The sequence below is a fragment of the Salmo salar genome, chromosome ssa03, assembly GCF_905237065.1.
Source record: "Salmo salar chromosome ssa03, Ssal_v3.1, whole genome shotgun sequence".
NCBI classification, from domain to species: domain Eukaryota; kingdom Metazoa; phylum Chordata; class Actinopteri; order Salmoniformes; family Salmonidae; genus Salmo; species Salmo salar.
Window position 1 is genome coordinate 597002 of NC_059444.1, and position 27207 is coordinate 624208.

Consider the following 27207-nt stretch of genomic DNA (forward strand, 5'->3'; position numbering starts at 1 on the left):
TGCTGACTTGTTGCACCCTCTATAACCACTGCGATTATTATTATTTGACCCTGCTGGTCATTTATGAACATTTGAACATCTAGGCCATGTTCTGTTATAATCTCCACCCGGCACAGCCAGAAGAGGACTGGCCACCCCTCATAGCCTGGTTCCTCTCTAGGTTTCTTCCTAGGTTCCTGCCTTTCTAGGGAGTTTTTCCTAGCCACCGTGCTTCTACACCTGCATTGCTTGTTGTTTGGGGTTTTAGGCTGGGTTTTTGTACAGCACTTTGAGATATCAGCTGATGTAAGAAGGGCTATATAAATACATTTGATTTGATTTGCTTTGAAAGTTGATAAACTTGTTTTGCTCTCTGAGCGCACACTTGATGCTCTGACTGATGATTTATTTACCTCTGGATAACATGAAAACAGCCTAACCAGCTCTGCTGGCAACAACTTCATTACGCTTTTTTGCAGATGTTTACTGACACCGGCCATATTCAATGGGTAAACAATGAACCTAGCTAGGTAAACAACGTGTAAGATCACACACGTCACATAACGAGCCAGCCAGCTAGTTAAGGGAAACTGACCTGACCTCAACCCCCTTGAGGCCTAATCCGAAGATCTCCACCCGCCTCCCCTAACACATTCCACAGCCATCTGTCTCCTACAGATACCATTAACTTCTGATGTAAAAACCAGTCTCTTTCACTCTTTTATATCAAATCAAATCAAATTTATTTGTCCCATACACATGTCCCATACACATTAGCAGGTGTTAATGCAAGTGTAGCGAAATGCTTGTGCTTCTAGTTTTCGACCGTGCAGTAATATCTAACAAGTAATATAACCTAACAATTCCACAACAACTACCTTATTATACACACAAGTGTAAAGGAATGAATAAGAATATGTACATAAAAATATATAAAATGAGTGATGGCCGAACGGCATAGGCAAGATGTAATAGATGGTATGGAGTACAGTATATACATATGAGATGAGTATTGTAGTGTATGAAAACATATAAAGTAGCACTGTTTAAAGTGGCTAGTGATACATCTAATTACATCAAGATGGCAAGATGCAGTAGATGGTATAGCATACAGTATATACATATGAGATGAATAATGTAGGTTATGTAAACATTATCTAATATAAATAATATAAAGTGGCAAGTGATAAATTGATTACATCAATTGTCCCATTATTAAAGTGGCTTGAGTTGAGTCAGTATGTTGGCAGCAGCCACTCAATGTTAGTGATGGCTAACACACCTCTCTATCGCTCCTGCTGTCTCTAGAGAGTTGAAAACAGCAGTCTGATGGCCTTGAGATAGAAGCTGTTTTTCAGTCTCTCGGTCCCAGCTTTGATGCACCTGTACTGACCTCGCCTTCTGGATGATAGCAGGGTGAACAGGCAGTGGCTCGGGAGGTTGCTGTCCTTGATTATCTTGAACTTATAAATCCATTTGAAGATAGAATTCTCCCCCTTCCCTCCATCTAGGAAGTCTATTGTCCATCTACTTAGAACAGCGGGAACGTTTCCCTAGTCAGAGCCATTATAAATGCAATGCCCCTTAGTGTTGCTAGGTGCTACCCAGTGTGGCGGGGGTCAACCCCCTCTCCCTCCTCCCTTCCCCATGGGCTAGGTCTGTCTTCTGTGCGCGGAGCCCATCCCGTGCCCCCTGCTCTCGTGCCTTGAACCTCGCTCGCTTTCAGTGGATACAGCTGGAGAACTGAAATCCCATTGTGCTATCTCAGTGGATACAGCTGGAGAACTGAAATCCCATTGTGCTATCTCAGTGGATACAGCTGGAGAACTGAAATCCCATTGTGCTATCTCAGTGGATACAGCTGGAGAACTGAAATCCCATTGTGCTATCTCAGTGGATACAGCTGGAGAACTGAAATCCCATTGTGCTATCTCAGTAGATACAGCTGCAGAACTGAAATCCCATTGTGCTATCTCAGTGGATACAGCTGGAGAACTGAAATCCCATTGTGCTATCTCAGTGGATACAGCTGGAGAACTGAAATCCCATTGTGCTATCTCAGTGGATACAGAACTGAAATCCCATTGTGCTATCTCAGTGGATACAGCTGGAGAACTGCCAGCCACTCGGGAGCCATGACCAATATGACCAATATATATTGTCATGCTAATAACAGCGTTAATAATATATCTGTGGGATTATCCAACAGGCTTTTATATCATTCTAAATTAATAATAATAATCGCTTTGTTTTAAATAATAACAATACTTTGGAGATTTCGTTTTTCAAATAATGTAAAATGAGCGAGGAAAAAAGCCAGTCTTGAACATGGGGTGAGACATTGTTACTAATTTGTAAATAAAGGCAGTTTGTTATTTAGAATGATTTATTTCTGTTTTTAGAAGGAGAGAAACCAAACACCAACATTCATCTCATGGGTCTCCCAGTCGAGGCCGGCACAGGTATTGAACCAGCATCTGTAGCAATACTGCAGTGTCTTAGACAGTTGAGCCACTCAGGCGCTGTACAACGCGACCGGTCGGGAGTGGTACTACAGGAAGAGCAAAACTATCCTAACAAAATAAAATAATAAAAACCTTAGTGTAACAACAGGTTTAGTAAGTAATACTGAAGTGCTGCACATTTATCAGTTTCTATTTAGGGTTATGTTGCCCATTCATTGTCAGTTAGAGACACAGTAGGACCCAAAAGCATAATCAGGTCTCTAACTCCCCCTTGTGGTGGTCTGGAGCAATGAAGTGGTGAAGCAGGGTATCGTACTAAACCACAAATTAACTCCAAGTCCGGCAGCATAATTGCAACATTTTTAGTGGAGCAACCACTGTATGCTCACTTACACCAACAGATGTACACACAGACATGTTGTTGAGCTGTGTATTTACTGTCACTTTGTGCATCTCTCTTTCAGATCTGCCATGTACTCCACCACTACCTGACAGCCTTACCCAGAAGACACTGGGCCTATCAAGACTGACACAGCAGAGATGGATGGCTGACAAGGAGAAATAAAACATGCACACACACACATTATCCACAATGTAAATACATTGAAATGACTTGTTTATTTAATGTTTGCTCTGTTTTATTTTAGGATTGTAGATATCTACTCCTTCATATCCATTCTCAATATCAACATAATTACCCTAAATATCTATCAAATCAAAGTGTGATTGATAATATTGTAGAAGAATATTGCTTAATGTGTACAGTTTGAGGAAATTCTATGCTTTTTTCTGAGTTGAAAAACATGCCTCCCTCACACACACACACACACACACACACACACACATTAGACACAATGTAAATACATTGTTTATTTTATGTATGCTCCATTTTATTTGAGGATTGTGCGCATTAAAGTACCTTCACAGTTAAAGCAACAGTTTGGTTTATTGGATATTTCTCTGATTAAAATGAATGGTTAGCAGTTGGCAGACCTGCAAACCTCTGGGAGTGTGTGCTGGTTTTGTCATCTGGAGCTGAAAGAGGGCCCGATCAGCCCTCACATATGTACAGGGTTCCCAGGAGTTGCAGGAAAAGATGTTTGTCTTGCAAAAGTATTTTTTATGTGCCAAGGCCATTCCCTGGCTACCCATCCACATCACTCAGGCCAAACTGATGTTTGTTCACCACAATAAATGAACACTACCGTTCAAAAGTTTGGAGTCACTTAGAAATGTCCTTGTTTTGAAAGAAAAGCAAATTTTTTTGTCCATTGAAATAACATCAAATTGATCAGAAATACAGCGTAGACATTGTTAATGTCGTAAATGACTATTGTAGCTGGAAACAGCTGATTTTTAATGGAATATCTACATAGGCGTACAGAGGCCCATTATCAGCAACCATCACTCCTGTGTTCCAACGGCACGTTGTGTTAGCTAATCCAAGTTTATCATTTTAAAAGGCTAATTGATCATTAGAAAACCCTTTTGCAATTATGTTAGCACAGCTGAAAACTGTTGTCCTGATTAAAGAAGCAATAAAACTGGCCTTCTTTAGACTAGTTTAATACATACAGTTGAAGTCGGAAGTTTACATAAACTAGTTTTAATGACTCCAACCTAAGTGTTTCAACCACTCCACAAATTTCTTGTTAACAAACTATAGTTTTGGCAAGTCGGTTAGGACATCTACTTTGTGCATGACACAAGTAATTTTTCCAACAATTGTTTACAGACATATTATTTCACTTATAATTCACTTTATCACAATTCCAGTGGGTCAGAAGTTTACATACACTAAATTGACTGTGCCTTTAAACAGCTTGGAAATTCCAGAAAATTATGTCATGGCTTTAGAAGCTTCTGATAGGCTAATTGACATCATTTGAGTCAATTGGAGGTGTAGCTGTATTTCAAGGCCTACCTTCAAACTCAATGCCTCTTTGCTTGACATTATGGAAAAAAATCTAAAGAAATCAGCCAAGACCTCAGAAAAAAATGTGTAGACCTCCACAAGTCTGGTTCATCCTTGGGTCAATTTCCAAACACCTGAAGGTACCACGTTCATCTGTACAAACAATAGTACGCAAGTATAAACACCATGGGACCATGCAGCCATCATACCGCTCAGGAAGGAGACGTGTTCTGTCTCCTAGAGATGAACGTTCTTTGGTGCGAAAAGTGCAAGTCAATCCCAGAACAGCAGCAAAGGACCTTGTGAAGATGCTGGAGGAACAGGTACAAAAGTATATCCACAGTATAACGGGTCCTATATCGACATAACCTGAAAGGCCGCTCAGCAAGGAAGAAGCCAACACTGCCATAAAAAAGCCAGACTACAGTTTGCAACTGCACATGGGGACAAAGACTGTACTTTTTCGAGAAATGTCCTCTGGTCTGATGAAACAAAAATAGAACTGTTTGGCCATAATGACCATCGTTATGTTTGGAGGGAAAAGGGGAGGCTTGCAAGCCGAAGAACACCATCCCAACCGTGAAGCACGGGGGTGGCAGCATCATGTTGTGGGGGTGCTTTGCTGCAGGAGGGACTGGTACACTTCTCAAAAAATATGGCATCATGAGAGAGGAAAATTACGTGGATATATTGAAGCAACATCTCAAGACATCTGTCAGGAAGTTAAAGCTTGGTTGCAAGTATGTCTTCCAAATGGACAATGATCCCAAGCATACTTCCAAAGTTGTGGCAAAATGGCTTCAGGACAACAAAGTCAAGGTATTGGAGTGGCCATCACAAAGCCCTGACCTCAATCTTATAGAACATTTGTGGGCGGAACTGAAAAAGCGTGTGCGAGCAAGGAGGCCTACAAACCTGACTCAGTTACACCAGCTCTGTCTAAGGAATGGGCCAGAATTCACCCAACTTATTGTGGGAAGCTAGTGGAAGGCTACCCGAAACGTTTGACCCAAGTTAAAAAATTTAAAGGCAATGCTACCATATACTAATTGAGTGTATGTAAACTTCTGACCCACTGGGAATGTGATGAAATAAATCATTCTCTCTACTATTATTCTGGCATTTCACATTCTTAAAATAAAGTGGTGATCCTAACTGACCTAAGAGAGGGAATTTTTACTAGGATTACATGTCAGGAATTGTGAAAAACTGAGTTTAAATGTATTTGGCTAAGGAGTACGTAAACTTCCAACTTCAACTGTATGTGTGGGTGCCTCTCTCTCCCCCCCTCTCTCTTTCTCCCTCTTCCCCCTCTCTTTCCCTCTCTTACTCTCTCTCTCTCCCTGTGTGTATGTGTCTCTGTATATATGTGTGTGACCTTATATTCCCAAGTCTTGTCTTCTTTTCACAATGTATTGTGATTTCAACTCTCTTACCCTTTGTATGTTTATCTGTGTCCAATAATGTTTCTAGTCCTTGTGCTATTACAGTGTTGGGCTTTTGTCTTGTTGTGTCACTATTATGTTATTGTCATGTGTACCTACCCCTAACTCTAACCCTTCATCACTTTAAGTCCATCCCACTCAACCCCTCACCTTTACCTGAACCCCTCACCCCAAAACCAGTTTCCTGCCACACGGCATAGCAACACAACGGACCAATCAGAATGGCCCGCACCACCTGGGCTACGCCCACCTAGCACTAGGGGAGCAGTACACCTCTCCACTCTTCTCATAACTTCACAGAGGCACAACAGACAACACATCTCTCCACAAATTCAACGAGGACTGTGACGGGGGCAAAGAGCACCACACTACACCTTCTCACATACAGACACACATTTTTACAGTCAGGAACGGTTAAACCCCCAGTAACGACTTTTTGCACTTTTTTGCATTTTTCTTTTCTATCTCCCTGCTACCTGATGAAACCGAGTTAAGGCAGAAATGCGTCGTGGACCCTCTTAGTTCCGTTGTGCAGCTGTAAGGAAGGCAGGATCCGCAATGGACTTCAGGAGGGCCTCTTTTTGGCTACTTTTTTCTTAATTAGAAATGTATTATCTCCTTAATTTGAGTTTTACATAGCTCCACACACAACGGCGAAGGACGAGACGCGGCGGAGCTGGGCCCCCAGCACCTCAACACTCCACGCTGAACAGGTTCCACGAGGGATAACACACATGACCAACAGCACTACCACTCCATCACATCAATTCAACCGACTCTACACTTCACTCAACAAGCTGTACGACAAGGGGCGGACGTAACGGCAGGACCCCATCGTCATTAGCCACCGTGGGAGCAACAAACGCGCATGCTGAGGCGACAACCCTCCTGTGTCTCAACACCATATCGACCAACACCCTCCCACCTACCCACTCACCAATCTACCAATGAACCCCACCACGTGGACACCCCCAACACCTCAAGAAATCCACTCTACAACCCACCAACAAACCCTACGACCGTTAGGACCTAAACACTCCTCCAACCTTCGGTCCCTTGACACCTGCCAACGGGCTGAGCCTCCCTAGCAAATCAGGCCCATCCAAATCTTAGCACTAAAGGTTGCAAACTATGTTAAAGAGGTGGCCTTCCAAATATGCCTATGGGACTGGATGGAGGGTCTTCCCCTCTCCAAATCTACCCTTCAACCACATCTTTAAGGCCTTCACGCGACCCTCACCCCCGCTGCTCCGAGGGGCCCAGAGTTGAAGTGCACCTTGGATTCATGCATGGGATAAGACGCTCTATCAAAGAGATGCTGCCCTACGCAAATCCGTACTACCAGACACTCTCACCGAAGAGTATGCAGGGCTTGACTAGCGGCCAATGACACGCATTCGCTCCCGGCAGAGCTACCCTGTAAGCCACTGGCCTGCTGATTCAGTACCTTGACAGAGTGAGTCGGGAAGTTCAGCCAGGCGAACCGCCAGCACCGGCTGGTGCTGCTTGATGTCTCCGATGGAGTGTTGGTGAAATGGACTCAGCGCCTCGAAACCTGGTTGGGGCCTCGGAACCTGGAAGGGAGACCAGGTGCAGTGTGACGGGGAAGAGGATCCGTCAGATATTTTTAAAAAAAAACTGCTTCGTCGGACACTCTGCGGACACCCGGCCCCGTCTCACTCATACTGATCCTACAAGACTTGAACAACATAGCGACAATAACTCACTGGCTAAGAATGACACCCTATGGGGACCCACAATCCTGGAAGGGAGTGGCCTCACTAGTTCTTGCCATCTGAACCACTGAGTACGAAGGACTGACACTTGGGGTGGATGCATGACAACCGTAGAGGAGGTTATACTTCCTGGGTTTTTGTCTGCTCAAACTCTCAAGGCCAACTGACTGACATGCTTGGGATGGACACATGGCAACCGACTGGGAAGCTGGGTTCCTGGAAGGGAGCAGCCCTCTATGGATTTTGCCTGGCCCTAAACCAAGTATGTATCTACGAGGACGATGGACAGAGCTCAAAGAGTGAATGTATGACAACCGTAGAAAAGGTTCACCTTCTGGGTTTTTGTCTGCTCAAACCACCTGAACTCAATGACGGATCATATCGGTATGGACACATGGCAAGCAACTGAGACACTAGACCCGCACACGGTACGCAACTCAACCATGTTGCCTGATCCTACACCAAGCACGCCGCGACAGCACCAGCTAGATGTGAATACATGGCAATCGCTTTATAGTAAGGATCCTGGAAGGGAATTACTCTTAAACGAATTGACGAACGAAAACATCCAGGACCTAACGACAGACGAACACGGGGTGGACACTTGGCTAATCAGCAGGAGAAGATGGTTCCGAGGGCGAATTTCTCTCTGATGGCCTTTTTTTCACCACCGTCGACACTTAGACACATAGGAGGACTTCCCTAACCTATCCTAACCCTAACCCCACCCTTATCCTAACCTCAACTTTACCCCAACCCTAACCTTATCCCTAACCCCAACCTTAACCCCAACCTTAACCCTAACCTTAACCCCAACCTTAACCCCAATCCCTAACCTTAACTCCAACCTTAACCTTAACCCCAACCTTAACCTTAACCCTAACCTTAACCTTAACCCCAACCTTAACCTTAACCTTAACCCTAACCTTAACCCCAACCTTAACCTTAACCCCAACCTTAACCTTAACCCCAACCTTAACCTTAACCCCAACCTTAACCTTAACCCCAACCTTAACCTTAACCCCAACCTTAACCTTAACCCCAACCTTATCCCTAACCCCAACCTTATCCCTAACCTTAACACTCTCTGCAGAACTCTGGACCAGGCACTGACTCCTGACCTGGGCGAACAGCCCACACCTATTCTTAACCCTTTCCTGATTCTGGGTCCGTGTCCCTATACCCCCCATCCTATCCCTGTCCTCCACCCTCAGACCTTTCCCAGACCCCCTGTTCCTATTCCCCCAACAGACACAGAACCCCAGATTATACCGATCATCAGCACCTTCTCTGACGTAAACAGACTCCTTCAATCCAGACTCAAAGCCGCTTTCACCCAAACACAACGTACATTGCCCCCACTCCAGGAATTTAGACCCATATCAGCTTTCCGCAGAAACCCCAACCTAAGGGATCTCTTCATTTTTGCACAATTTTCCAATAAACCCACTCCTAATCTACCCATTGAACAACAGTATTATAGACAACTTTCACACATTCAAAATCCACATGCACAAACCTCCAGTCCTATCTCACAACTCATGACCATTCAAAGCACCAATATTGTCTACGCCATAACATGCACACTATGCCATAACATTTATATAGGAGAAACCGGTCACACAGTTTTGACAACCCTCAAACAGCACCTCTACACAATTGGAAAAAACATATTACAAACACACCTGGTCCAACATTTTCAAACCCACCCGGTCCAACATTTTCAAACCCACCCAACCACCTCCCTCCGTATTACCGGTCTGGAGATGAAATCCACCTGGACCACAGGCCAGAGGAAAGCGGCCGAATGCAGGTGGATTTCCAAACTTAATACTTTGGCTCCACTTGGAATGAATATCAAGGAATCAAGGAATGTATTCAAGCTACATTGAATGACATGTTGATGCATGTAATATCCATCATAAAACAATATATAGACATATACTATATAGGCAATGTATCTATAGACCCATTTTTTGTTTACAAACAGACGTCATGTTCAAGTGATGTGTGGCATCCCTGTACCAAAAAGCTCTGTAGCAGGACAGATGACGCTAGACGGGACCTTGACAATATTAACAGTGAGTGAGAGATGACCATGAAATCATGCAAAACTGACTGCTATAGCTATGTTGAACACAGCTATTATTCTTCTGGCTTTATCAAGCTCTAATTGGGATGTTTTACCTTGCCTCGCTGGCTTACTAGCTAGGTAGGCTAATGAATCCTCTGATGACATCTGCGATGTTGTAGATGATTACCATCTGATTACTTGTTTGTTAACTTGACGAGATGCATTTGAAATTGCATGTGATTGTATCCACTGCTAGGTTAACAAAGATTCTTCTGAGTCCAACTGTGCACACAACTTTTCAGAGTACATGTCAACAAAACTAAAACAAGTCATAATGGATCCAGTAGTCAAAACTATGAACCAAGTGAGAACATTACACAGTAGTTAAATCTATGAACCAAGTGAGAACATGACGCAGTAGTCAAAGCTATGAATCATGTCAGAACATTACACAGTAGTCAAAGCTCTAGAACTGATCCAGTAGTCAAAGCTCTAAAACTGATCCAGTAGTCAAAGCTCTAGAACTGATCCAGTAGTCAAAGCTTGAGAATTGATCCAGTAGTCAAAGCTCTAGAACTGATCCAGTAGTCAAAGCTCTAGAACTGATCCAGTAGTCAAAGTTCTAGAACTGATCCAGTAGTCAAAGCTCTAGAACTGATCCAGTAGTCAAAGTTCTAGAACTGATCCAGTAGTCAAAGCTCTAGAACTGATCCAGTAGTCAAAAGCTAATTACCAAGTCAGAATGCTACAACTCTTCATAATAAAAGTATGAAGTTGAGGAAGACTATATTTTAAATATTTTAATGTTATGTTCTGTGCCTTTTCAGAATGGAGGGCGTATAAAATAGCATTGTCCCTTTATAGTTAAAGAGATAATCATATCAATTAAATTGTGAACAAGATCAGTTCTAAATGAACAGTTTCAGTAGGGTTAAGGTTTAGGGCTGGGGCGGGCAAACTATGGCCCTCGCTCCGGCAGAAAATTATTATTTTGGATTAGAAAACCCCTCCAGGGCCTCCCGAGTGGTGCAGAGATCTAAGGCACTGCATCACAGTGTTGCAGTGTCACTACAGCCTGGGGTTTATCGCGCTCTAGCATCTCTCTGTGGCGGGCCGGGCACCTGCAGGCTGACTTCGGTCATCAGTTGAACAGTGTTTCCTCCGACACATTGGTGCAGCTGGCTTCCAGGTTAAGCAAGCAGGTGTTAAGAAGCGAGGTTTGGAGGACGCATGACTCGGACTTCACCTCTCCCGAGCACGTTGGGGAGTTGCAGCGATGAGACTAGATCGTAATCACGAAAAAGGGAGCTATAAATTACGAACATATATAAAAACAATCCAGAACACTTGAATGTCGAAAACTAGATTGAAACTATGTAGAAATTATAATGGACCTATATATTTTCAAATAACTGCACTTTTTCTGGCCCACAAATTGATTTTGATGAACAAATTGGTAAAAAGAAATCTGTGCTGCCCTCCGTTGAATTTCTAAATCCTGATGTGGCCCTCGAGCCAAAAGGTTTGCCCACCCCTGGTTTAGGGTTCGGCAGATGATTAGGTTTTCGGTAATACCAGAGTGATATTGTGTACTGAGAGGTTTCTGTCTTGCTGTTAGTGCATAGCAACAGGAGCAGCATAGTCATTTTGGGGTTGGTGTGGTGATGGTGTTGTGGTTTGGGTGGGGGGGGTTGGTGTGGTGATGGTGTGGTGGTTTGGGTGGGTGGGGGGGGTTGGTGTGGTGATGGTGTTGTGGTTTGGGTGGGGGGGGTTGGTGTGGTGATGGTGTTGTGGTTTGGGTGGGGGGTTGGTGTGGTGATGGTGGTGTGGTTTGGGTGGGGGGGGTTGGTGTGGTGATGGTGGTGTGGTTTGGGTGGGGGGGTTGGTGTGGTGATGGTGGTGTGGTTTGGGTGGGGGGGTTGGTGTGGTGATGGTGGTGTGGTTTGGGTGGGGGGTTGGTGTGGTGATGGTGGTGTGGTTTGGGTGGGGGGGTTGGTGTGGTGATGGTGGTGTGGTTTGGGTGGGGGGGGTTGGTGTGGTGATGGTGGTGTGGTTTGGGTGGGGGGGGTTGGTGTGGTGATGGTGGTGTGGTTTGGGTGGGGGGGGTTGGTGTGGTGATGGTGTTGTGGTTTGGGTGGGGGGGGTTGGTGTGGTGATGGTGTTGTGGTTTGGGTGGGGGGGTTGGTGTGGTGATGGTGTTGTGGTTTGGGTGGGGGGGTTGGTGTGGTGATGGTGTTGTGGTTTGGGTGGGGGGTTGGTGTGGTGATGGTGTTGTGGTTTGGGTGGGGGTGGTGATGGTGGTGTGGTCTCTGTGAGACATTGTCTTGGTCTGTAGTGCTCCTCCTCCCGCTCCTCTTCAACTGGCAGTGATCTTTGTCCAGGATGGGGATATTCTCTTTCCACTGGGGCTGGGTGTGGGGCTCTGTCCTGCAGTTGTGGTGGTGGTTAGGGTGTTTAGGAGGGGGGTTTGTAGGGTGGTGGTGGGTATGTGATGGTCTGAGAGGTGTTTCTTTCTCCTCTCTGCTCTGCGGGCTGGGGGTGCTCGTCAGCCTGGTTGTCATGGGAACCCTTCCTCTTCATCGCAGATGGTTTATTAATTCTCTCTCCATCCTGGGATTAAAAAACATAATAACAATCATACTCATCGTCATCATTATCATCATCATACACGGACAAATGAAAATCATTGTAATGGGCAGTAATTTTTGATATGTGTATATTATAAACGCATTACCTACGACTTGTAAGAAGACTATGCACTTAGCCTGTTAAAATGTTTATCTAACTCAATTAAGATAATTAGCAATATGCATGGTTGAGTTACAGTAATAGAACACTATAGTTACAGTAATAGAACACTATAGTTACAGTAATAGAACACTATAGTTGAGTTACAGTAATAGAACACTATAGTTACAGTAATAGAACACTATAGTTGAGTTACAGTAATAGAACACTATAGTTACAGTAATAGAACACAATAGTTACAGCAATATAACACTATAGTTACAGCAATATAACACTATAGTTACAGCAATATAACACTATAGTTACAGTAATATAACACTATAGTTACAGTAATATAACACTATAGTTACAGTAATAGAACACTATAGTTACAGTAATAGAACACTATAGTTGAGTTACAGTAATAGAACACTAAGGTTGGAGTCATTAAAACTTGTTTTTCAACCACTCCACAAATTCATTGTGAACAAACTATAATTTTGGCAAGTCGGTTAGAACATCTACTTTGTGCATGACACAAGTAATTTTTTCAACAATTGTTTACAGACAGATTATTTCACTTATATTTCACTGTATCACAATTCCAGTGGGTCAGAAGTTTACATACACTAAGTTGACTGTGCCTTTAAACAGCTTGGAAAATTCCAGTGTAACGCCCTGACCATAGAGAGGGTTTTTTGTTCTCTATTTTTGGTTAGGCCAGGGTGTGACATGGGTGGGCGTTCTAGGTTTCTTTTTCTATGTTGGTGGTTTTCTTTGTTTCGGCCGTGTATGGCTCTCAATCAGGAACAGGTGTAGGTCGTTGTTGCTGATTGAGAGCCATACATAGGCAGCCTGTTTTTCCTTTGGGGTTTGTGGTTGAATAATTTCTGTTTAGTGTTTGCACCTGACATTACTGTTTGGCTGTCGGTTTCTTGTTTTTTGTCTAACGTGTTCTTTCTTGAATAAATTCATTTAAGATGAACACATCCTCCGCTGCACCAGCGGAGGAAGGAGCAGCACCAAGAGAGGAGCATTATGAACTCCTGGACTTGGGAGGAAATTTTGGACGGGGCAGGACCATGGGCTCAAGCTGGGGAGTATCGCCGCCTGCAGTGGGAGATCGAGGCAGCGAGAGCGGAGAGGCGATGGTATGAGGCAAGAGAGCGCAACAGGCACGAGAGGCAGCCCCAAAAGGGGCATATGGAGAGTGTGGCAGAGCCAGGATGGAATTCTGGGCCAACTCCCCGTGCTTACCGGAAGCAGCGTGGTACTGGTCAGGCACCGTGTTATGCTGTGAAGCGCACGGTGTCTCCAGTGCGCGGTCATAGTCCGGTGCGCTATAGGCCAGCCCCCCGCAAGTGCCATGCGAATGTGGGCATCGAGCCAGGGCGGATTGTCTCCACTGCGCCGTTTCGGTCCAGGCTATCCTGCGCCGGCTCTGCGCACTTTGTCTCCGGGGCGCTGGGAGGGCTCAGTTCGTCCTATGCCTGCGCCCGCCCGTGCCGGGCAAGAGTGGGCATTCAGCCTGGAGTAGGGGTGGCAAGCCTACGCACCAGAACTCCAGTGCTCCCCCACAGCCCGGTCTATCCTGTGCATCCTCCTTGGACCAGGTCTCCAGTGGGTCTCCCCATCCTGGTCTATCCTGTGCCTCCTCCTCGGGCCAGGCCTCCAGTGGGTCTCCCCAGCCTGGTGAATCCTGGGCCAGAGCCGCCAGAGCCGCCAGAGCCGCCCGCCAGTCCGGAGCCGCCAGAGCCGCCCGCCTGTCCGCAGCCGCCAGAGCCGCCCGCCAGCCGGGCGCAGCCTGGGTCACCCGCCAGCCGGGCGCAGCCTGGGTCGCCTGCCAGCCGGGCGCAGCCAGGGTCGCCCACCAGCGGGGCGCAGCCAGGGTCGCCCACCAGCCGGGCAGGCGACCCTATATAGATGTCATCTATAAAATAGCCTCAAACACTCTACTCAGGAAACTGGATGCAGTCTATCACAGTGCCATCCATTTTGTCACCAAAGCACCATACTCTACCCACCATTGTGACCTGTATGCTCTCGTTGGCTGGCCCTCGCTTCATACTCGTCGCCAAACCCACTGGCTACAGGTTATCTACAAGTCTCTGCTAGGTAAAGCCCCGCCTTATCTCAGCTTACTGGTCACCATAGCAGCACCCACTAGTAGCATGCGCTCCAGCAGGTATATCTCACTGGTCACCCCCAAAGCCAATTCCTTCTTTGGTCGTCTTTCTTTCCAGTTCTCTGCTGCCAATGACTGGAACGAACTGCAAAAATTTCTGAAGCTGGAGACTCATATCTCCCTCACTAGCTTTAAGCACCAGCTGTCAGAGCAGCTCACAGATCACTGCACCTGTACATAGCCCATCTTTAAACAGCCCATCTATCTACCTACCTCATCCCCATACTGTATTTATTTATTTATCTTGCTCCTTTGCACCCCAGTATTCCTACTTACACATTCATCTTCTGCACATCTACCATTCCAGTGTTTAATTGCTATATTGTAATTACTTCACCACCATGGCCTATTTATTGCCTTAACTTACTTATCTTACCTCATTTGCACACACTGTATGTAGACTTTTTGTTTTCTTTTGTTCTACTGTATTATTGAGTATGTTTTGTTTATTCCATGTGTAACTCTGTGTTGTTGTATGTGTCAAACTGCTTTGCTTTATCTTAGTCAGGTCGCAGTTGTAAATGGGAACTTGTTCTCAACTAGCCTACCTGGTTAAATAAAGGTGAAAAAAAAATATATATATATATATATATATATATATATATATATATATATAAAAAATACCTCTGCTGACCTGCCTACAGTTCCATTTTGTGGTTGTGCAGGAAGCCCTTACTGATTTCATACGGTCAAAACTAAATAAATGTTGTTTTCAAGTTCTCGGAAGATTGTGACAATTTTTACTAACGACATGCCACTGGCTTTGAGTAAAGCCAGAGTGTCTATGTGTACGGATGACTCAACACTATACATGTCAGCTACTACAGCGACTGAAAAGACTGCAACACTTAACAAAGAGCTGTAGTTAGTTTCAGAGTGGGTGGCAAGAATAAGTTAGCCCTAAACATTTCTAAAACTAAAAGCATTGTATTTGGTACAAATCATTCACTAAACCCTAAACCTCAACTAAATCTTGTAATAAATAATGTGGAAATTGAGTAAGTTGAGATGACTAAACTGCTTGGAGTAACCTTGGATTGGAAACTGTCATGGTCAAAACATATTGATGCAGTAGTAGCTAAGATGGGGAAAAGTCTGTCCATAATAAAGCGATGCTCTGCCTTCTTAACAACACTATCAACAAGGCAGGTCCTACAGGTCCTAGTTTTGTCGCACCTTGACTACTGTTCCGTCGTATGGTCAGGTGCCGCAAAAAAGGACTTAGGAAAATTGCATTTGGCTCAGAACAGGGCAGCACGGCTGACCCTTGGATGTACACAGAGAGCTAATATTAAAAATATGCATGTCAATCTCTCCTGGCTCAAAGTGGAGGAAAACTTGACTTCATCACTACTTGAATTTCTGAGAGGTATTGGACATGTTGAATGCACCGAGCTGTCTATCTAAACTACTGGCACACAGCTCAGACACCCATGCATACCTCACAAAACATGCCACAAGAGGTCGCTTCACAGTCCCCAAGTCCAGAACAGACTATGGGAGGAGCACAGTACTACATAGAGTGAAGACTACATGTAACTCTATTCCACATCAAGTCACTGATGCAGCAGTAGAATCAGATTTAAAAACAGATAAAAAAACACCTTATGGAACAGCGGGGACTGTGAAGCAACTCAATCATAGGCACAGACACATAGTCATGGCCAAAAGTTTTGAGAATGACACAAATATTAATTTTCACAAAGTCTGCTGCCTCAGTTTGTATGATGGCAATTTGCATATACTCCAGAATGTTATGAAGAGTGATCAGATGAATTGCAATTAATTGCAAAGCCCGTCTTTGCCATGCAAATGAACTGAATCCCCCCCAAAAAATTCCACTGCATTTCAGCCCTGCCACAAAAGGACCAGCTGACATCATGTCAGTGATGCTCTCGTTATCACAGGTGTGAGTGTTGACGAGGACAAGGCTGGAGATCACTCTCTCATGCTGATTGAGTTCGAATAACAGACTGGAAGCTTCAAAAGGAGGGATGGTGCTTGGAATCATTGTTCTTCCTCTGTCAACTATGGTTAACTGCAAGGAAACACGTGCCATCATCATTGCTTTGCACAAAAAGGGCTTCACAGGCAAGGATATTGTTGCCAGTAAGATTGCACCTAAATCAACCATTTATCGGATCATCAAGAACTTCAAGGAGAGCGGTTCAATTGTTGTGAAGAAGGCTTCAGAGTGCCCAAGAAAGTCCAGCAAGTGCCAGGACCGTCTCCTAAAGCGGATTCAGCTGCGGGATCGGGGCACCACCAGAACAGAGCTTGCTCAGGAATGGCAGCAGGCAGGTGTGAGTGCATCTGCACACACAGTGATGCGAAGACTTTTGGAGGATGGCCTGGTGTCAAGAAGGGCAGCAAAGAAGCCACTTCTCTCCAGGAAAAACATCAGGGACAGACTGATATTCTGCAAAAGGTACAGGGATTGGACTGCTGAGGACTTGGGTAAAGTCATTTTCTCTGATGAATCCCCTTTCTGATTGTTTGGGGCATCCGGAAAAAAGCTTGTCCGGAGAAGACAAGGTGAGCGCTACCATCAGTCCTGTGTCATTGTCACATCCTGACCATAGTAAGATGTTATTTTCTATGGTAGAGTAGTTCAGGGCGTGACAGGGGGTGTTTTGTGGTTTTCTATGTTTTGTATATCTATGTTTAGGTTCTAGTTTTTCTATTTCTATGTTTTTTGGGGGGATGATCTCCAATTAGAGGCAGCTGGTCCTCGTTGTCTCTAATTGGAGATCATACTTAAGTAGGGTTTTTTTCCACCTGTGTTTGTGGGTAGTTGTCTTCTGTTTAGTTTTCTGTACCTGACAGAACTGTGCGCTTTCGTTTTCTCTTTGTTAATTTTTCTTCAGTGTTCTGACTTGTAATAAATATTCATCATGAGCAATCAACACGCTACGCTTTGGTCCCCTCTCTACGACAGCCGTTACAGTCATGCCAACAGTGAAGCATCCTGAGACCATTCATGTGTGGGGTTGCTTCTCAGCCAATGGAGTTGGCTCACTCATCATTTTTCCTAAGAACACAGCCATGAATAAAAATGGTACCAACACATCCTCCGAGAGCAACTTCTCCCAACCATCCAGGAACAGTTTGGTGACGAACAATGCCTTTTCCAGCATGATGGAGCACCTTGCCATAAGGCATAAGTGATAACTAAATGGCTCGGGGAACAAAACATAGATATTTTGGGTCCATGGCCAGGAAACTCCCCAGACCTTAATCCCATTGAGAACTTGTGGTCAATCCTCAAGAGGCGGGTGGACAAACAAAAACCCACAAATTCTGACAAACTCCAAGCATTGATTATGCAAGAATGGGCTTCCATCTGTCAGAATGTGGCCCAGAAGATAATTGGCAGCATGCCAGGGCGGATTGCATTACTTTTGGCCACACATAGATAACATACTCACTATACACACACATACACATGGATTTAGTACTGTAGGTATGTGGTAGTGGTGGAGTAGGGGCCTGAGGGCAGACAATGTGTTGTGAAATCTGTGAATGTATTTCAATGTTTTTAAAATTGTATAAACTGCCTTAATTTTGCTGGATCCCAGGAAGAGTAACTGCTGCCTAGGCAGGAACTAATGGGGATCCATAATAAATACAAATACAATTACACATTACATCTTCACTCATCGTCTGCTCCTGCTCCTCCACTCCGGGCGTACGACGTCGCCAGAGTACTAACCACCGGTCCTGGGATTAATCAGTACGCACACCTGTAAATCATTATGACCCACACCTGGACTCCATTACCTTAATCATTTCCTCCCCTTTATATGTCACTCGCCCAGGTTCACTCACCAGTTGGTGTATCGGCGTTCTGCCTTATGTTAGTGACGTGTTCGTGGTTTTATTGTTTTATTAAAATGTTGCACCTGCTTCTGACTCACCGCCCCATCATTACAGTTACATTACATACATTCATTATCATTACCAACTTAAAATATGGAAGCAGCAGGACAACCGGACGATCAATGAACAAGGTGACCTTCTTCGTCAACACTATGATCAGCTGGCTCAACTGGGGATGACCATTGAAGAGGTTCTCCGCAGTCTACAACGTCTCAACAGTGGAGGATATTATAGAGCCAGTCTACCCAACGAGTCAGCACACCAGCCCATTCAGCAACCCGCTCAGGTCAGCGATGCCCATCTATCCCTCCTGGAGAGATATAACTGGACAACATCCAAATGCCGTGGCTTCCTCTTTCAGTGCTCCCTCTATTTCACACATCAGATGGGAGCTCCCACCACCAAGAGGTCTAAGGTGGCCACGGTGATTTCTCTGCTGACTGTGCTGGCATTGGAATGGGCTACAGCCGCCTGGGAGAGAGGAGAGGAGGAGTCTTATTAGGGGTTCATGGCTCTTTTTTAAATGTATTTTTGATCATCCCGCGGATGGCAGAGAGGGAGGTGAGTGTCTGCAGCTCCAGCAGGGGAATCAGACCTTTCGGACAGTAGCAGCTTCCAGTGGATGGAATGAGCCGGCGATCAGCACGTTATTAAGAAGAGGTCTGCGTGAGGAGGTCCAGATGGAACTGGCCTGCCGAGATGACAACCTCACCCTGGATGCACTCATTGCGATGGCCATCCGTCTGGATAACCTCCTCCGGTAGCGTAGGCATCTACATCGCTTCTCTCCCTCCTTTGGCGAGTGTTCGGGATCAGAGCCTGAAGCCATGGAGGTAGGGGTCACACGCCTTCCCACGGCGAAACGTTGCAGACGGATGCAGCTGGGGCTCTGTCTGTACTGTGGCCAAGGAGGGCACAACGCCAGCTGTGTCCGTTACTTCAGAATCCGGGATCCACTAGAGCAGAGGGACGGTCACGTGATGTTACATCTCCTGTACCAGGAGTGAGTATTCCATCTACTGCTCTTCCTGTTAGACTGTTTTTAGTAACCATCACTCTGGCTGACTGTCCCTCATGCCCTGTCTACAGCTTTAGTGGATTCCAGCTCCATAACCCTATCATCTCATGGTTGAGGATGAGAATCATTGACTGGTCACTTGAATGCCGGAAGACCTGTTTTCCTGTCCATTGTGGTTCCACGTCGGTTTAGAGTCCTGTGGTTGCCCAACATCCCGGAGGAATATCAGGATCTAAGGGAGGTATTCTCCAAGACCCGCACTACCTGTCTCCCTCCTCATCGCCCCTGGGACTGTGCCATTGACCTGTCTTCTGGTGCTACACCTCCATGCAGACACATCTACCCTCTGTCAGTGGCAGAGGACTACATTCAAGTGGCGCTCCAACAGGGTTTCATCTGCAGGTCCACGTCCCCTGCGTCGGCTGGTTTCTTCTTCGTGGCCAAGAAGGAGGGAGGTTTACACCCTTGTATCGATTACTGTGGACTCAATGACATCCCCACGAAGTATCGGTACCATCGAGCAGCTCCGCGGGGCCCGGTTCTTCACCAAACTGGACCTGCGTGCCTACAATTTAATTTGCATACGGGAGGGCGATGAGTGGAAGACGCCGTTTATCACGATGTCTGGTCACGACGAGTACTTGGTTATTCCCTTTGGTTTAGCCAATGCTCCGTTAGTGTTCATGGCATTTGTCAACGAGGTGTTCAGGGACATGCTCGGATGTCAAGTGATTGTGTACATCGATGACATCCTGATCTTCTCGACCAACCTGGAGGATCACATCGCTCACGTTTGAGTACTCCTGGAATACCTCTTGGATAACCACCTGTTCATCAAGACGGAGAAGTGCCAATTCCATCAGAGGGCTGTCTCCTTCTTGGGCTACCAAATCAGCCCACAGGGAGTGAGGATGGAGGACAAGAAGTTAGATACGGTAAGGTCATGGCCAGTCCCAACCACCATCAAAGGGGTTACAATGGTTTTTGGGGTTTGCCAACTTTTACCGCCTCTTCATCAGGAACTTCAGTGCCGTCGCCACCCCTCTCACCTCCCTCCTCAAGGGTGGGCCTCGTAGGTTGGTTTGGTCTCCAGCAGCCGACGAGGCCTTTCATCTCCTCAAGGGGCGTTTCACCTCTGCCCCCCTGATAAAACACCCAGATCCCACGCTACCTTTTGCGGTTGAGGTAGGTGCATTGGAGGTGGGTGTGGGTGCAGTTTTGTCACAAAGACAGGGGGACCCACTAAAATTGTATCCTTGTGCTCTCTTCTCCAAGAAACTGTCGCCAGCAATGAGGAATTACGACGGAGTCGAGGAGTCACTGTCAGGACCGGCAGGGTGAGTGGGCATGTTTCCTTCCTTGGGCAGAGTACGCCCAGAACTCTCTCTACATCACTCCTCCACTGGGTTGACCCCCTTCCAGTGTGTTGGGTTTCCAGTCGGCCCTGGCCCTGTGAACCCCGGCCCAGACCGCGACTCCTGCAGTAGATGAGTGGTTCCGGCGCGCAGAGGAGGTGTGGAACAATGCGCACTTGACTCCAGCGTGCCGTCCATCAGAAGGAGCAGGCAGACCGTCACCGCAGTGAGACCCCTGTGTTCCATCCTGGGATTGCGTATGGCTCTCTACCAGGAACCTCCCACTCAGCCTGCCCTGCAAGAAACTGAGCCCCCGGTTTGTGGGGCCATTCAAGGTTTTCCGGAGGGTCAATGAGGTGACATACAGGTTACAATTACCCTGTCACTACCATATCTCACCCTCTTCATGTCTCCCTTCTCAGGCCGGTGGTTCCTTGTCCCCTAGCTGATGCTGTCCCCCACAACACACCTCCACCCCCCCTGGACATCGAGGGGGGCCCGGCGTATGCTGTCAGATCCCTACTGGACTCCCGACGTCATGGGGGCCGGGTCCAGTATCTGGTGGACTGAGAGGGGTGTTGGGTTCTGGTGCAGTACATTCTGGACTCCAACATCATCCGTGATTTCCACCTTCGCCGCCCGGACCGACATTACCTTATTTACATAACTATTCAGACCCTTTGCTATGAGACTTGAAATTGAGCTCGGGTACATCCTGTTTCCATTGATCATCCTTGATGTTTCTACAACTTGATTGGAGTCCACCTGTGGTAAATTCAATTGATTGGACATGATTTGGGAAGACACACACCTGTCTATATAAGGTCCCACAGTTGACAGTGCATGTCAGAGCAAAAATCAAGCCATGAGGTCGAAGGAATTGTCCATAGAGCTCTGAGGCAGGATTGTGTCAAGGTACAGACCTGGGGAAGGGTACCAAAAATGTTCTGCAGCATTGAAGATCCCCAAGAACTCAGTGGCATCCATTGTTAAATGGAAGAAGTTTGGAACCACCAAGACTCTTCCCAGAGCTGACTGCCCGGCCAAACTGAGCAATCTGGGGAGAAGGGCCTTGGTCAGGGAGGTGATCAAGAACCCGGTGGTTACTTTGACAGAGCTCCAGAGTTCTTTTGTGGAGATGGGAGAACCTTCCAGAAGGAAAACCATCTCTACAACTCTCCACCAATCAGGCCTTTATGGTAGAGTGCCAGATGGAAGCCTCTCCTCAGTAAAAGCCACATGACAACCCACTTGGAGTTTGCCAAAAGGCACCTAAAGGACTCTCGAACCTTAAGAAACAAGATTCTCTGGCCTATTGAAACCAAGCACCACCTCTACGGTCTAGCAGGGTAGTGGCAGCATCATGCTGTGTGGATGTTTGGGAGACTAGTCAGGATGGAGGGAAAGATGAACGGAGCAAAGTACAGAGAGATCTATGATGAAAACCTGCTCCAAAGCGCTCAGGACGGTTCACCTTCAAACGGGACAACGACCCTAAGCACACAGCCAAGATAACGCAGGAGCTCTGGCCCAGCCAGAGCCCGGACTCGAACCTGATCTAAAATCTCTGGAGACACCATAAAAAAAAACTGTGCAGCGATGCTCCCCATCCAACCTAACAGAGCTTGAGAGCATCTGCAGAGAAGAATGGGAGAAACTCCCCAAATACAGGTGTGCCAAGCTTGTAGCATCATACCCAAGCAGACTCGAGGCTGTAATCGCTGCCAAAGGTGCTGAGTAAAGGTTCTGAATACTTATGTAAATGTGACCTTTTATTTTTTTATTTTGAATACATTTGTTTTTGCTTTGTCATTATGGGGTATTGTGTGTAGATTGATGAGGGAAAAAACGATTTAATACATTTTAGAATAAGGCTGTAACGTAACAAAATGTGGAAGAAGTCAAGGGGTCTGAATACATTCCAAATGCACTGTATATATGGTGTATATTGTATATGGTGTGTAAATGGTGTGTATATGGTGTACATATGGTGTGTAAATGGTGTGTATATAATGTATACTTTATATGGTGTGTCTATGGTGTATACTGTATTTGGTGTACATATGGTGTATATATGGGGTATATATGGTGTTTATATGTGTGTCTATGGTGTAGACGGTAGATGGTGTCTACGTGGTGACTCACCAGAAAAAGATGTCTCACTTCTGGTATTTCCCACAGGATATTAGTAAAGAAGGAGAAGAAATGACACATGATGAAAATGAAAACAGGAGTTTGAGTACAGCTATGGTGACGTTCTAACTTCTATGACATTATAACTATGGTGACATTATTACTATGGTGACATAACTATGGTGACATAACTATGGTGCCATTATTACTATGGTGACATTATTACTATGGTGACATTATTACTATGGTGACATAACTATGGTGACATTATTACTATGGTGCCATTATTACTATGGTGACATAACTATGGTGACATTATAATTATGGTGACATTATAACTATGGTGACATTACCATGTTGACATTACTATGTTGACATTATTACGATGGTGACATTATAACTATGGTGCCATTATTACTATGGTGACATTATTACTATGGTGACATAACTATGGTGACATTATAACTACGGTGACATTGCTATGTTGACATTATAACGATGTTGACATTATAACGATGTCGACATTATAATTATGTTCTTCTTACTATGGTGGCGTTCTAACGTGAAGTTGGGTTGTGGTTAGATTTAGGGTTGAGGTTGGTTATGGTTAGATTTAGGGTTACCTTAGGAGCAGGGCTGGTAGCCAGAGTGTTCTCTGCCAGCTTCTCCAGTAAGGGGTTAACAGGTTCTGTTTCTGGGGGGTGGGTGGCCCTCCAGTAGGCCTCTAGGTAGTCAGCTATGTGCTCACAGGCATCACTCAGCTGGTTCTCATCCAATATTACGTCATACATCTCCTGCAGGCCAGACAGGGTGTTAGTGTCATTCAGACTGAATCCATGTCACTGCTGCTGCTTTACCAGTCCCCTTGGATACCAGTTACTTCAAATAACACTATCTGATAATCAAATCAAGCACATCTCTGATTAGGAGCATGATTTAGGCAGGATGGAAAGAAAGAACGTAATCTCAGATAACAAGGACAGATTCAGCATGGAGAGGCATAGACCAGGGTGATACAGACCGATACAGGGGGATACAGACGGATACTGACTGCTAGTATGATACAGGGTGATACAGACTGGTACAGACTGGTACAGGGTGATACAAGGTGATACAGACTGCTACAGACTGCTAGTATGATACAGGGTGATACAGACTGATACAGGGTGATACAGACTGCTACAGACTGATACAGACTGCTACAGACTGCTACAGACCGATACTGACTGCTAGTATGATACAGGGTGATACAGGCTGGTTCAGGGTGATACAGACTGATACAGACTGATACTGACTGCTAGTATTATGCAGGGTGATACAGACTGATACAGACTGATACAGACTGCTAGTATGATACAGGGTGATACAGACTGATACAGACTGATACTGACTGCTAGTATGATACAGGGTGATACAGGGTGATACAGACTGGTACAGGGTGATACAGACTGATACTGACTGCTAGTATGATACAGGGTGATACAGACTGATACTGACTGCTAGTATGATACAGGGTGATACAGACTGATACTGACTGCTAGTATGGTACAGGGTGATACAGACTGACACAGGGTGATACAGACTGATACAGGGTGATACATATTAATATAGACTGACAGACTTATGCAGACTGATACATACTTATACAGACTGATAGAGACTGATAAAGACTGATACATACTGATACAGGGTGATAGAGACTGATACAGGGGGATAAAGGGTGATACAGGGGGATAAAGGGTGATACAGGGTGATGCAGACTGATAAAGACTTATACAGACTGATGGGCCAATACAGGGTGATACAGACTTATACAGACTGATAGACCAATACAGGGTGATACAGACTTATACAGGGTGATACACACTGCTACAGATGGATACAGGGTGCTACAGGCTGATACGAACTGGTACAGATTGATGTAGGTTGATACAGACTGATACAGTATAACTGATTCTAGAACAGAAACATTCCAAAAAGCGGGTTTCAAAAGCTACTGGCATGACACACCTGTAACTGTAACTCTGTTGCAATCACTTTCATAGATAACTTTGACACCTTCTGGAAACAGAAGATGCTCGACAGGAATGATGGAGTCCATCCAAATCATCTTGGCTCCTGGACTCAGTTAATCCCTACAATTGTGTCGCCGAGTTGTCATAATGCTGCAGATAATGTACATTATCACAGGGGTGTTGGCAGACACAATGCAAGTAACTTAATTTATGTCCCTCTAACTGCCCTGAATGCCTCTGTTGATCCTGCAGCTACTTTATGCAGTAATCATGGGCCTGTGAACCAGTTATACTCATAGCATTGAGGCGGTGTGCCCTAGTAGGATGTCAGCTCAAACACAACAAACATGAGCATGTCTACTTCTGCTAAGCTTCCAAGTAAAGAAATTAAAACAAGCAAGCATCCCAGAAAAGTGCTAAAAATAGCCCACATGAACATATGTATCCTAAGAAACATGGTTCATCAAATCAATAACATGCTAGTAACAGATGACATTCATATTCTGACAACCTCTGAAACTCACTTAGATAATACCTTTAATAATACCTCTCCGTGGCCGACATGAGCAAGACATTTAAGTGTGTTAACCCTCGCAAGGATGCCGGCCCAGACGGCATCCCAAGCCGCATCCTCAGAGCATGTGCCGACCAGCTGGCTGGTGTGCTGTCCTCACATGCTTCAAGATGGCCGCCATTGTCCCTGTAACTGAACTAAATGACTATCGCCCCGTAGCACTCACTTCTGTCGTCATGAAGTGCTTTGAGAGACTAGTCAAGGATCATATCACATATCGTCAAGCTCGAGGCTCTGGGTCGGAACCCTGCCCTGTGCAATTGGACTTCCTGACGGGCCGCCCCCAGGTGATGAAAGTAGGAAACAACACCTCCACTTCACTGATTCTCAACACTGGGGCCCCACAAGGGTGCGTGCTCAACCCCTTCCTGCACTCCCTGTTCACCTATGACTGCATGGCAAAGCACGCATCCAACTCAATCATCAAGTTCGCAGATGACACAACAGTAGTAAGCTTGAATACCAACAACAATGAGATAGCCTACAGGGAGGAGGTGAGGGCTCTGTGAGTGTGGTATCAGGAAAATAACCTCTCACTCAACATCAACAAAGCAATGGAGATGATCGTGGACTTCAGGAAACAGCAGAGGGAGCACCCCCCTATCCACATCGACAGGACTCCGTGGAGGAGGTGGAAAGTTTTAAGTTCCTCGGCGTACACATCACAGACAAACTGAAATGGTCCACCAACACAGACAGTATGGTGAAGAAGGCGCTCTAGCTATCTACTCCGATTTCAGAGCGGCCCGCTAGCTGTCTAGAGCATACCGGACTGTTAGCTGAAGTTGTCCATCAGTCAATTTTCTTGGGCTACTATACCTATTTTGCCAATTGGCCTGGACACTTTTACTACACAGACCCCTGCTGATCCATCATGACTGGTCTGCCGACGTAACCGCATGAGGGGGCTACAACAACAGACTTCTTCCGTCGCGACGTCCCTCTAAGGCTCTTCTGCTAGCCTGCTAGCCCCAGCCCGCTAGCTGTCTGAATTACCATGTCTCCAGCCCATCCAGCTACTCATTGGACCCTATGATTACTCGGCTACGCATGCCTCTCCCTAATGTCAATATGCCTTGTCCATTGCTGTTTTGGTTAGTGATAATTGTCTTATTTTACTGTAGAGCCTCCAGCCCTGCTCAATATGCCTCAGCTAACCCTCTTGTCCCACCTCCCACACATGCGGTGACCTCACCTGGTTTAATTGATGTCTCTAGAGACAAAACCTCTCTTATTGTCACTCTTATCATCACTCAATACCTAGGTTTACCTCAACTGTATTGACATCCTACCATACCTTTGTCTGTACATTATGCATTGAATCTATTCTACCGCGCCGAGAAACCTGCTCCTTTTACTCTCTGTTCCGAACGTACTAGACGACCAGTTCTTATAGCCCTTAGCCGTACCCTTATCCTACTCCTCCGGTGATGTAGAGGTTAATCCAGGCCCTGCAGTGCCTTGCTCCACTCCCATTCCCCAGGCCCTCTCATTTGTTAACTTCTGTAACCGTAAAAGCCTTGGTTTCATGCATGTTTACATTTTAGTCATTTAGCAGACGCTCTTATCCAGAGCGACTTACAGTAGTGAGTGCATACATTTCATAATTAAAAATTTTTTTCCCCCCGTACTGGTCCCCCGTGGGAATCAAACCCAAAACCCTGGCGTTGCAAACACCATGTGCTACCAACTGAGCCACATGGAACT

General features: G+C 45.7%; 1 protein-coding gene across 1 annotated transcript in view; it reads right to left on the reverse strand.

Annotated features, from left to right (window-relative positions):
• Positions 1 to 11900: 11900 nt before the first annotated feature.
• cacnb2b (calcium channel, voltage-dependent, beta 2b) overlaps positions 11901 to 27207 on the reverse strand; it is an 87392-nt gene continuing 72085 nt past the window's right edge. Inside the window, exons 13-15 of the mRNA XM_045714329.1 lie at positions 23535 to 23705; positions 22924 to 22943; positions 11901 to 12224 (exon numbers count right to left, since the gene is read on the reverse strand). Coding sequence (XP_045570285.1) covers positions 22938 to 22943; positions 23535 to 23705 — 177 coding nt within the window. The 3' untranslated portion in view covers positions 11901 to 12224; positions 22924 to 22937. The remainder of the gene's footprint in view (positions 12225 to 22923; positions 22944 to 23534; positions 23706 to 27207) is intronic.